This window comes from Eublepharis macularius, chromosome 2 (genome assembly GCF_028583425.1).
Source record: "Eublepharis macularius isolate TG4126 chromosome 2, MPM_Emac_v1.0, whole genome shotgun sequence".
In the NCBI taxonomy this organism is placed as follows: Eukaryota; Metazoa; Chordata; class Lepidosauria; order Squamata; family Eublepharidae; genus Eublepharis; species Eublepharis macularius.
This window is the reverse complement of record NC_072791.1, coordinates 155,551,868-155,565,394: the sequence shown is the minus strand read 5'-3', so window position 1 is coordinate 155,565,394 and position 13,527 is coordinate 155,551,868. Positions and strand designations below refer to the sequence as shown.

Below are 13,527 nucleotides of genomic sequence, written 5' to 3'. Positions count from 1 at the left end.
AAGGTACCATACAAAATATCAAATTATTTAAATATACAACATCAAATAAAAACTCAAACAATATGAAACAAAACAGCAAATTAAAACCTGGAGGAGGCCTTCCAAGGATCTGCACTGGGACTGGTAATATTTTATGTATGACACAAAATTCTTCCGAGACAGTAAAAACCCAAGCAGACTTCAAAGAGCTCTAAAAATGTCTTCAAACTGGTTAACAAGAAGGCACATGAGAGTGAATATAAGTAACTGTAAGATGCACATGGGGGGGGGGGGTCCTAATTTCACTGATAAGTTCTGAAGTCACTGCGACTATGCAGAAAAGAGGACTGAGGTGGATAGCTCATGCAAACAATAATTCAATGTGCAACAGTAGCAAAAAATCCAAATTCCATGTCAGGGATTGTTAGAAAATAATACAGCCAGGGCCTTTACACAAACCTACAGAGGAGCTAAATTTGCAATACTATCAACAGTCTTAACTGTTAGCACTGAAATAGCACAGCACTGAAAAGTGAAACAAAATGATTGAAGAGTTGCAGTCAACTCCCCCTAAGGAAAAGATAAAACATTTGGGGAATTTTAGATTTTAAAAAAAGTAAAATGCAGTACAATCCTAAGCAGATACACCTTTAAAGTCCTTGGGAGGGTAAAACGTTGCTTAGAATTGCACTGTAACCCAGAGACATGAGAAGAGGTTTAAGTATGCACACACAGTATGAATAAAGTGAAAAGAAAGAAATATTTCTTCATTTCTCATAAATAACAGAATGTCGAGTCATGAAGTAAAACTGATTGGCAGTACATTCAGGACAAGAAAAAGTAATTGTTGTAAGACGTACTGGATTCACTGCCACAAGACATGGTAATATTAGCCACTAGACCAGATAACTTTAAAAGAGGGTCAGACAAATTCATGGGGAATAGATTTATCACAGTAGTGAGTCCAGAACACAAAACAGAATCTCTATGTCCATATATACATTTATCAATGGATCATCCTCTCAGTGTCTTGCTGTCTGCCAGACTTGAACACTTAACTTCCATTTTGCTGTAGCTTAGTGGTTAAGTGGTTGGGTTGCAAATCAGCACTCTGCTGATCTGGTTCGAATCCCACTTCTGCCATGAGCTCAGTAGATGGCCTTGAATAAGCCACTCTTCTCAGCCTCATCTGTATTGTGGGGATAATAATAACACTTTGTTCACCGCTCTGAGTAGGGATCTAATTTGTCTAGAAGAGCAGTATATAAGCATACTGTTATTTTTGTAACACAAAATAGGCCCATGCATGCTGCAGTAGATATCATTAGGAGACAGAACAAAAACGTTTAGGCCAAGCACAAGCCAGGGCAGTTTAAGTGCATTGAAGCAATCTATCAGAACAGAAATATTCTTTCCAAAGGGAGACAAGGAAGCTGTGACTGGTGCCAATATTTATCAGCTGTCTGGTCTTTGTAACAACGGGCATTGCTTCACTGCAACTTTTGATCCTGGTCCTACAGGGTTACATTCACAGTCTAAACTTTAGTCTGTAAAAATGACAGGAAAAGGACGAGGACCTGCCCTCTGCCGCTATATATGCTCATATTTGTTTGGAAAACAGGGAGGATAACAATCAAGAGTTAATCTAGAATATTCATTCAAAAATCAAGTACATTCTGAAAATAAAATTAAACTGAAATTTGAATTTCATATACAAATATTAAAATCTACAGTCATACTGTCTTACAATGGAATCCATGGCCCTGTTCTTGTTCTTCCATATAAAATATGAACCAGAGGCAAAAACATCTGGCTTTTGATGTTCAACATTATAAATATTGCACATTATTACTGGGAAAATTATGAATATTTACTGTCAACCAAACTGCACACATATTTATTTTCTATCTCATGAAAAAACACTCTTCTGCCGAGTGGTAACCACCACTTCTTGCTTTTGGCAAGCTCTGGGCCCTCGGTCTGACAGTAAGTGATCCTGCATACTGTTTGTATGTGTACTGAGTGAGACAAACAGAATCCCTACATTTCACAATTGCTCCCTCTCTCTAAACAAATATATACTGTGTGATGATGTAAAACTTAGGTATGTGGATAACACAACCAGAGGCCTTGGATTATGCTCTATTTAGATGCAAACCAATATTTAGAAGCAAAACCAATATGTTTTAATTGCAGAGGAACCAACTAGTCAGGAAACGTATGAATTAAAAAGAACTGGACATTGGCAGCAAACATTAAAACATTTCAAACATCAAAAAGCATTTAATACACACACATACAAACATACACACATATCAAATATTTAAAACAATTCAATAAAGCATATGAACACAAATGTATAAACAGGGAGGAGGTCTATTAAGAATTATTGTTGGGGGGGAGTCTTCTACTGTTGGCCGAAGACAGCTACAAGAGAGAGACAGACAACTCTCCTAAGAGAGGAAGTTCCAAAGTTTTGGCACCACTACTAAGAAGTCCCTTTCTTGGGTTGCCATATGGCAGAGGCACCCAAAGAAGGGCTTCTGAAGACAACAGGAGTATTCAGGTAAGTTTATACGGAAGCAAGCAGTCCTTTAGGTATGCTAGCCCCAAGCACTGTATGGCTTTAAAGAGCCTAGAAGCAAACTGGGAGCCAGTGTAGATGAAACAAAAAGGGAATTATATGGTCCCGCCAACCTATCAAGTCAGGGATGTTTCTGGACAGTCTTCAAGGGAAGCCCCTCAGAGAGCTCACTGCAGTAATCTCATCTAGATGTTACCAGGGCATGCAGCACAGTGGAAAGCTCTTTCCTTCCCAGGAACAGTTGCAGGTGGCTCATCAGCTGAAGCTGGTGAAAGCCATCCCTGGTCACCACTGCCGCCTGTTCATCCAACCAGATGCCTGGGTCCAGCAGCACCCCCAAGCTACAAGCCTGCTTCTTTAGGAGGAGTGCAACCACTTCCAGAACAGGAGACATCCCAGTTCCTGGGTCAGACCTCCCCCCCCGCCCCCACTAGTATCACCTTCATTTTATTGGGATTAAATTTCAGTTGTTAGCCCTCATATATCACAAAACTCCAGGCGCATGTTCAGTTTCCACAGCCTCCCTGTGATCTGCTGGAAATGCAAGACAGAGCTAAGTGTTATCTGCATAATGGAGCCAGTTTGGTGTAATTGTTAAGAGCGCCAGGACAATACATTGGAAAGCTGAGTTTGAGTCTCCGCTCTTCCACTTGAAACCAACTGGGTGACCTTGGGTCAGTCACAGCTTCTTGGAGCCCTCTCAGCCCCACCCACCTCACAGGGTGATTGTTATGAGGATAATAATAACATACTTTGTACCTCTGAGTGGGCATTAAGTTGTCCTGAAGGGCAGTATAACTCTCCCTCTCCCTCTCTAATATTAAGTATTTTTGCAATTTTGCTTGTAGAAAACTAAGGCATTTATACTTTTAAATTTCATAAATATGCCAACTAGTACATTTTATATGCTATGAAATAAATGATACATTTCCCATGTTGTTAGCATAAGAAGTTTAGGTTCAATAAGAACCACAATCTCCTCTGTCCTCTTTTAAAAACTACTACTATATGCTGCCATAGCTGACTTATGGTGACCCTGTTGGGGTTTTCATGGCAAGAGACTGACAGAGGTGATTTGCCATTGCCCGCCTCTGCAACCCTGATCTTCCATAGAGGTCTCCCATCCCATTACTAACCAAGGCAGACCCTGCTTAGCTTCTAAGATCTGGCTTACCTGGGCTATCCAGGTCACAGCATTACTATATTGTACTAGGTACCATTTAGAGAGGCAGGTTGGGGAACCTGAAGTTGTTCCCCCACCCTGTGTTTATTTCACATAAGCGTTTACATTCCTGGGCAACTCCTTGCTTTTACACATTGTTATTAAAAACAATTAAATGACTTTATGTAGTAGGAATACATGTGTCAAGACCTGTCAAAATGGAAAAGGCATTAAATGTTTTGCTGAAAAGAACAGGGCAGGGTGAAGGGGGAGGTATAAATATTTGGCCTGTGTTGATAATATTTCTATGAGGCTTAACAAAGCTACAACAAATACCCTGGAAATAAAGGGCTTTTGGTTTTGAGTTTTGCAATTTTTTAAAACCAAAATAAACTTTGAAATCTTGCTTAGAATTTTGGCACACACACACACACCCCTCACATGCACACACTGAACTCTCCTATTCATGCCTGAATAATGGTTCCCCTGCCTATAGCAAGGCATGCAAAGGCTACATTTTTGAGAAAGATGCAGAGTCTTAGGAAGGCTTCTTCAAGTGCGACTCAGGATGCCATACATGATGTGACAGAGTACCGTGTGGAAGCCACTCATGCAGAGGTAAAGCAGGGAGACGGGGGGGGGGGGCTTTTATAAAACATGGGGACATCAAGCCTTCCTCATTGGGGGATCACAATTTCCCACTGCTAGGCTCAGAGCTAGAAAACAAAAGGTTAATACATCATACAAGGGCTAGCAATGCTGCTTTTCTTGACTATGGTTTTTGCGGTGATGTGGCATTGCACAGCATAGGCTAAACATCCTTATTAGCCAATACGATAATTTTTGCTTGCGTGCCTCCTGGCTTGGAACTATCAGGCCGGTGATCAGTCTATTATTATTATTATTATTATTATTATTATTATTATTATTATTATTATTATTATTATTATTTCGATTTATAAACCGCCCATCCTCAGGGGCTCTGGGCAGTGAACAACAGTTAAAATCAATAAAAACAAGAAAACAATAGAAGGCATGAATAGGCTTTACTGTTCCACATGAGGATCCCATTCAGAAGACCCATGCCTTGGAAAAAAGGCTGGAATGCTTCCTTCTGTTGTGTAATTATTCCCTTGGTTAAGCTGGTTTTCCAGGACTTTGGGAGGGCAATGCAAACACACAGATTAAGATGCAAGGCTCACATTACTTCTCATGGTCTTAGAGTAAGATTAGTCCAAAAGGGCAAAGTCCAGCAGTGTGAAACTTACTAAAAATTCAAAACTGTTTTAATAGGTCTCCCAACCCCCGGCAGGCGATACAGGGAGGGAGCTGAGCACTTCAGTGACAAAATGAGATATGCAGAAAGGAGACTTTGACAGTAGGACTGATGGCTGTAGGGCTAAGGTGCATAATTTCTGTAACGTGTTAGTCTGTAAAAAGTGTCACAAGACTCTACAGGTTATTTGCTGTAACCTGTAGGGGCTCCATGAGGCAAAACCAGCTGTGGGCTGTGATTTTGAAGAGAAAAATGGCCAGTGGGGAAAGTGTTAAGCACTCCTTCCTCACTGTTTCTTCTCTGCTCAAAATTACAGCCTCCTGAAACTGCTTTTCATTTTAAAAAGATTATTAAATGGACTTATGCCCTTATGTATGTTGGTTGCTGACAAGATAATCTTTGCCAGTCAGAACTTTAGTGGTTAGGGCAGCAAAAGCACCCATTAAAAAAATAAACAGCCATATTGGATACCAGAGCCAATAACTTGCCTTGACAAGTCAATAGAATATCCTCTGGCAGCCAAAATCCTGTCTTTGAACTTAAAAATAGGTTCAACAATTTGTTCCACCTAGCCCAGAATCTCAATCGTTGGAAATTCAGAATGTGTAAAGATATAGTGACAATGCACAAAATGTTATTGTCTATCACACATTCTCAATGTCCATTAATCAATGGCAGTAACCCAATCACTTCCTAAAAAGCAGGTACCATAAAGAAACAGACAGCAGCAACAAAAGCAGAAAACAAAAGTTACTAGCTACAACTTTTTAAAAAAATGGCCCATCTGCTGCCCATTTGTTGCATAAGAAGAAAAAGAACCAACTTTTACCAAGGGGCCTAGGGGCAGCTTTGATATGAAGTGAGTAGCTGCTGGGAAGCCTGCAGCAAAACAATGTACTGCCATTTTGCCGCAGAGTTAGTACAAGATCCAAACATATCCATAGATCTGCAAGTTACACAGAGTGTAGCGGAGCTTCAAACTTAGCTGCCTGTGTGAAAATTTACCTTGGTATTAAGGAATGTAAAAACAAGCAGTATCTGAGTGGAAGCATATCCTGTCCAGTATCAAATGCTACACTGACAATATACAATATAGCACATGGCACAGACAAATCCTGCAATCCCTGGCACCAGTCACTGCCAAATCCTGGCTGCCTAACATTTCAGGAAGTATGACATCTTCAAAACTTTCAACTTTCTCTGCATGGTTTTGCCCACAGGTGGTCAACCTGCTACTTTCAAATTAAAAAAATAAAATGTAAATTAAAAATCTTGCCAGACACAAGAGAGAATGGCCTGCTTGGGTCACAATAGACACAGCCAACAGAAGGATGTGGCACTGACTATCCATCTCTGTTTCTACCTGCCTGGAAACCAATTACATACTTCTTCAGACCACTATATTGTGGGTCTTACACAGTGTGCGAGAAGAGGGGCAATGTCTGTGCATGTGTAGGGGAAATCCTTCTGTTCATTTTACTATATATTAAGATCTTTGCTCATTTCACTTCTAGTATTTTGCTAAATAATTTATGAGCCTACTCAGCCCATAGTATGTAATTGTTCTCCAACCATGCAGCATGTTTACATTTAAATTAAATACAGTTCAGTCGCCAGTGAAATGACCATGGCCAGATACTGCAGGAAACCTCTAAACGGCAGTCTGTTTTTCCTACTGGATCCTTCTAGGCTCATTTGGGGAAATGCTGCATATGACATTGTTTCTTTTAAGTGTTTCTTTGCCAGCATCCAAATGCATTGAACTTTGGCTTGCAACAAACAACTGGTGAAATATTTTGTTCCTATTGTGCTAACTCTTGCACTAACGAGATCATATGATAGAAATGGCAGGTGGGCTTCCCAGCCCAGAGCTTTAGTGGGGCCCAATATCAGGAACCACATGTTTCCTATTCAGTGGACCTCTGGGTTAGTGACATATTGGTTCTATGTGCAAAACAAATAAACACTATTTTAAATAAGTATACTTAGACACTTAGGATCAATGATACATTATTAAAATAGTTAATAATAATTAATTACAAGTGGAAGACCCACAAGGACTTGCGTTCCCCTCCTTGGTATCTTCTCCTCCACTATTTCCTTTCCTTAATTCCCTCCCCTCACTATTTCCTTTCCCTAGCAGACCTACAGCCACTCCCCTATTCCTTTCCTTTTCTCCATTCCACCTACCAGACAACCTGCCTTTAGCTGCCTCCCCACTCATCTTCAGCTTTCCTTCCTACTGTATCCCTGATAGCTTTTCCCTGGGAAAAGTCCAGCCAAGTTAAGTGGTCAATTTGAGCAGCCAGGCCCAGTGGTATGGTGGCTGCTACTACTGCTGGGCTGACCCAGAAGCATGATGGCAATCACAGCTGCTGCTGGGCCTGCTTCTGTCTCTCCTTTCTACCCACATACCTTTATCTGCCCCTGCGTCTTCAGCTTTCTCTCCTCCCCTGCTCCTGACAATCTTTCCCTGGGAAAAGTCTGGCTGGGCAGTATGATAGCCACTGCTGGGCAGGACTTGGCTGAGTTGCACAGTGATCACTACAGCTGAGCAAGGCCAAATTATGTGGGTAGTGAGTTTCCTGTAGTTGTCACTGGGCCTGTTCCAGAAAGTTCTTCTGCATCATTGTGGTTACCTAGTAACCTCCAACAGCCATTGAGAGTTCAGTAGGTATTTTTTTCTTAAAATTATAAGGGTTGTTTCTGTTATTTGGGGGAGTTCTAATCCCCCAATGTATTTTTTTTGCAACTCTGAGACTTCTTCCAGGTTTACAGAGACACTTCCCACCTCTGTGTGTCCCTAGCTCCATTTTGCAGCTCTTATCAAATTTCCAGGCACATGGGATGTTTTTTGCTGACTGCATCAGGAGTACTTAAAAGACGCAAAAGTGTCCTCTAGGTTCCAAAACATTTCACCAGCCAGTTTCAGACACCTTGCAACAAAAATGAAAGTTGGAAGTGGTAGTTTTGTGCATCTTTCTTTTTAAGTATATTTATGTATTTATTCACTTCATTTATACCCCTTCTTTCTCCCCAATAGGGCCTCAAAGCACCTGAACTCATTCTCTTCTGTTCCACTATATCCGCCTATATACATGTTGCCACAGGACCTTTAACTATTGCCCCAATGACAATCAACAATATTTTAGATTATTTACATGGGTGGAAGGAGCGATTCTTGCTTGGACTAAACCATCTTTCCTGAGACTCCTCATTCTGCTCTCTCTTTTTCGTTATTGCTTTTCTTCTATGTTCCCATCTTGAGCTTGTTCTCAGTTATTACTGGATCAAGCATCTCTTACCTTCATCACTAGCCCAACCACCCTGTCTTTTGTAAAAGCAACTGGTTAGTTGGTGCCTTCTTTGGAAGAGAAGAATCTACTCTGGCTTTAGGGCAGTCTGTGCAAATCATTCTCCCTCTAAGATAAAAATGTGTCCAGTTTACAAAAGAAATGTGTGTGCTTCTCACACTCAGCTAATCTGCCAGCTACCATCCTCTGAATACAGCCCAGCACATAAAAAACCAAGAAGACATTTGTTATTACCGGAAAATATCCTTTTGCAGGTAGCCACTCCTCCCCCTTACTTTACAGCCTTCTTTTACGTTGTGTATTTTGGAACTTTTTCCTCCTTCCAGATTTCTCCATCTGGTCCAGCCTAGCAAGAGCTTTCTCCTTTGTCTTCATAGTTTCCCTTTCTGTAAGACCCAGTAGTACTGTGTTAAAGTACTGCTTTCTTCTCATCTCTTTCTATATATTCCACTCTTCCAAATGTCATTTACCATGTTCCAATTCTGGTTACTTGCCCCTCTACAATTCCAAGCTGCACACAGCCCCTACGTTCATCAGAAGCAGATTTTTTTATAAAATACACCACATAGCAAGCACACAGACCTGGAAGCTAAGGCCAGAGAGATGCCAGTACTGAATGGGAATCCCTGGAGAAAATGCACTTGTCCCAAGCTGTGCATAGGACTGGAAAACTAGAATCCCCCCCTTCCTCTAAATAATCTAGAGCTTTCCAGAGAAAACCCACATGTATGTCAGATGATGTCAGCAGCCAGCACGTTCCCAGGAAAAAAAGAGGAAAACAGTGGCAGCAACATTTGACCACCATGGTAAACCAAATGAGCAAAACTTTGTAGCTAAAGATCAGAACTGCAGGACACAAATTCCCCTTTGGGTTAATATATACACAACTGGTATTGCTTTTACCCTCAAAGTAACTTCAGATGAGTAGGAGAGCTGTCTGAGTATTAGTAATCTATCTAAATAGCCTACAAGCCACCCACAGTGCAGTCCTGAGCAGAGTTAGATCTGTCTCAATCCACTGAAGTCAGTGGGCTTAGAAGGACAGTCCTGTTTAGATCTGCACTGGCAGTCTCCTAGATCCCTGTACATCGAGTCTGTGCAGGACTTTCATCACTAACCACACTCACATTCAGACACTCCAGATCCAAACAGCCAGCATCCCCTCCTACCAATGGAAGCAGCCTTCCCTAAGATATACAAAGAATTCCCATTACTCATTAACCATGTAAACCAAACTCCGATGTACATTCTTCTTGTAAAATCTATATTGTTATACACGTTAAGCAGCACTTCCTTGCAACAAAGCAGACCCTCTTCCTCCATTAAACAAGCCTGGACTTAAGCAGCCATCGATGCAGAGTCCTCAAAACAGGCAGCACGCGAAACCTTTATCCTACACTTCGTCCCCTATTACAATATAGTTGCTGGATATAGGAAATTAATCCCCAGCCCACCCCAAAAAATCCAGACCTCCCTCTGAATCTCGATAGGACTTCCCCATTTCGCAGTACCCGCTGGACTCGAGCATCGCTCCCCTAGGGCGATCCTGTCCCAGCAGCCGATCCAGCGCCATCTCAACCTCTAATTCACTCACCCGATGCGAAAAAGGAGGGGGCCGGCCAAGGCCATGAGTATATGGTGGAAGCGGCGCACGGCCAGCAGCCGATGAAAGACGCTTCCCAGGCCACGGCAACACCAGGCGACGAAAGCTGCAGCCACAGCCCGGATCCGCAGCACGCAGCCCAGCCAAGCCATGCTCTGCGGCTGCAGCGCGGCAAGCAAGCAACCCGGCCCCCGGCCCTGCAAACACCCCGCCCACCTCCAGAGCGCCGGGTTCTGAACCCGCCCCCTTGGAACGCCGTCTGTGCCGTGGTGGCTTCCTACGCGGTCCGATTCAAGTGGTTTGGAACGCAACGCCCCCCTCAGGGACGACTCTGGAAAGGCCTGCGTTGGAGTGGAATGCCTCCATTAATAAGAGAAGTGTTACTAATAATAATAAAGACGAAGCTAAGAATTGAATGATAATTCTTCTACACAGTCTCTGTGGTTCTCAGCGCCCAGTGTTAATATTAAAACCAAGCAAAATCAAAAAGAGTCCAGTAGCACCTTTAAGACTAACCAATTTTATTGTAGCATAAGCTTTCGAGAACCACAGTTCTCTTCGTCAGATGCATGGAGGGCAGAAAGAAACTGGTCAAATATAGAGGAGGGGAGGGGAGGAGGAGAGGAGGGATGTAAACAACTCCTTTGATATGGAGATGCAAACAGCTCCTTTTGATGTGGGGATCAGTTTGCTTGTGTAAAGGTTCGAAGGAGTTTGCAGTGTTAGTCTGTAGTAGCAAAATCAAAGAGTCCAGCAGCACCACCAAGACCATACAATTCCACTGCAGCACAAGCCTTCGATAACCACAGCCCTCCCCGCCAGATGCATCTGACAAAGAGAACTGTGGTCCTCGAAAGCCCACGTCAGGTGCCACTGGACTCTCCCTGACCCCACCTATGTAAATGAAATCAGTTACCTGTGATAATGAGATAACCATTCATAGTCCCTATTCAGTCCCAGCTTGACAGAGTCAAATTTACATATGAATTCCAATTCAGCAGCTTCCCGTTGGATTTTGTTTTTGAAAGGTTTCTGTTGAACTACAGCGACCTTTAAGTCTTTGATGGAATGTCCTGGTAGATTGAAGTGTTCTCCCACTGGTTTCTGGACGTTGCCATTTCTAATGTCAGATTTGTGTCCATTTATTCTTTTGCATAGAGGTTGGCTGGTTTGTCCAATGTACAGAGCAGAAGGACATTGTTGGCACATGAGGCACAACTCATGTTGGCACAACTACACTGTCTCTGGCTCTTACAGCTGCTCATCCTCCAATCTGATATATGCCCTCATGTGCCAACAATTACATTTTCCTAACACTGGTCCCAAGTCCCAACTACAATGTTTGGCATGGTGTGTAGAATGTAGTTGTACATGTGTACCAGCCAGGCACCTGTGTATCACAGGTGATGGGAGACAATGCCCCTCACCGTGTGCATGCCATTTTATGAATAGCTTTGAACAGTTATACATTTTTAACCTCTTCCCAGCTGTTTTTCTCCCCTACCTCTCCAGCACAAAACAACGAAATCAAATATTAAAAGGATTGTAAGGCATCCATGCTAGCTGAGTAGTGTACTCAGGATCTAAAGATTTTTTGAGATGGTATAAAAGTTGGAACAGGTATTCAGTAAATAATATTGCTGTAAAACACAGTGGGATGTGTTAAAAAACATTGAGTACAATATTGTAGAAATGAGAATACTGAAATAATATATTTTTATTATTTTTAAAAAAGTTATTTATTAACCATTTCCAAGCCAAAATGCATGTGGATCAGCATGGAACAAGCCAAAACAGATATTCAGTAAGTAGTATTACTGCAAAACACAGTGGGATTTGATAAGAAACTTGAGAACAGTATTTTCGAAAGGAAAATCCTGAAACAGTACGGTGTTATTAACCCTTTTCCAACACATTCCATTCTGGCTTTTACACTGTCAAGATTTTTTTTAAAAACTTGTTTAAAGTTCACAAAATGACATGGACTCTGTGGTGAGATCTTCATATGGTCTTGTCTTTAGTAGTTTTGTCCCCCACCCCACCCCTTTTATATCTTAATGTGAGCTATTAGCACTCTTCTGTTTTCTTCTTTTTATTATATCTTTTGTTTCTTGTTCTTTTGACTTTTAATTTCCTTCATTCTGTGTTTTGGTTTCAGTGCTAATTCTCATATCATGCAGATGATCTATCAAGTCACACTTTCTGTTTCTGATCTTCTTTGCTTGCTAATCTTTCTCTTGGTCTTGTATTTTCTCACGGTTCTCTGCTGGCTCATTCTGTTAGAATGTGGGCTGTGCCAAATTCTTACAAATCAGGTTGAGGTGGCAGGGGTTTTAAAGGACTGGAGAGAGTGGGGTGGGGTGGGGTGGGGAGCTGAAAGATCCTGTGGTTTTGCTTCCCCCTCCACTTCCTCTTCCAGGCAATGTTTCTCCTGGGACTTCCAGAGATCAAAAACAAACCCCTGTCCCAAAAAAAGGATTGGGGAAGGGACCTGGGGATGGAAAGTGCAGGTTTGGGAATGGTTCATTCACCATTTGTAAACTTGATCTATTGCAGATGTTCTCTCTTCCCAAGTCAGAGCATGTGTTATTTTTGACACTTCTTAATTTTCTTTTCAGATTTATACCTCAATCCTAGATAGAATTTGGTTTTTCTGTTTATTCTGCCCACACGTTGGTCTCTTTCTAGTTTTCAGTTGACCAGTTTATTGCTATCTTTTCCCACCTATCTTAAACTCTTGTTTCTGGCATGCATTCTGTTGTCTGGCTTATTTTTTTCTGTATACAATATAGGTCCATATTTCTCTACCATTCATTTACACTTTGGGTATCTTGGTGGAGAGGTCCAGTTGTTAAGCAACCATGAGACATAGCGGTATAGTAAACAATGCCTTTTCAATGTTCATCCATTATGTTGCCAGAAAATTCCATTAATCATAGAGTCAATAACAATTTGTCCCATCTCTCTGACCAGGATAATCTAATCTGGAGAGGCATGTAATCTGGCGAAATTTCAGAAAAATCGTTGATGTAAAATAATTGAAATATCAAAATTTTGGAAAACTGTCTTAAGCTAAAAGTTATGGAAACTTATAATCAATTTGTACAAACTCAAAGCATAACTTTATTTTCCCTTTTTATCAGTATAAAGTCATAGAGATTCCAAAGAAAGTCACAGATATTTCAGAGGGCTTGCTTTCACTGGATTTAATGAAAATCAGTTCTCTATGTATGAAGTGATGAGGCTTTAACGTTCCGGTTTAAATGATAAATTCAGCTAAGAAAAAGTTATGAGATCATTTGTCTTGAGTAAAGTAAACCATTTTTATAGAACATCTTCTCCCCTCCGAAACATGGTAGTAACTTGCCCAGACAAACACTGAGGAGGCAAACTGTGCCCTCATAGCAGAGCCAGTTATGTGGGAAAGGAAATTCCAGGAGAGAATAATGCAGGGAGAAAAAAGGAAGGAGAGTTTGATGCATTTACTTTAAAAGGTGGTTTTGATTCCATTTTTTTCTTTTGATTGTGTACTTTTATTGCATGAAGGAGCAACAACCTAATAATGCAAGAGCAGAACAATACAACAGAGTAAAACTTAAACTGTCAAAA

General features: G+C 41.4%; 1 protein-coding gene across 2 annotated transcripts in view; it reads right to left on the bottom strand.

The window, feature by feature from the left end:
- LOC129325264 (probable hydrolase PNKD) overlaps positions 1 to 10,070 on the bottom strand; it is a 48,699-nt gene extending 38,629 nt beyond the window's left edge. For both annotated transcript variants that reach the window (XR_008596586.1, XM_054972899.1), the window contains exon 1: positions 9,910 to 10,070. Coding sequence is in view for 1 of the 2 variants with exons in the window: in XM_054972899.1 (XP_054828874.1) it covers positions 9,910 to 10,070 (161 nt within the window). In the remaining variant the exon portion in view is untranslated. The remainder of the gene's footprint in view (positions 1 to 9,909) is intronic.
- Between the last annotated feature and the right edge of the window lie 3,457 nt (positions 10,071 to 13,527).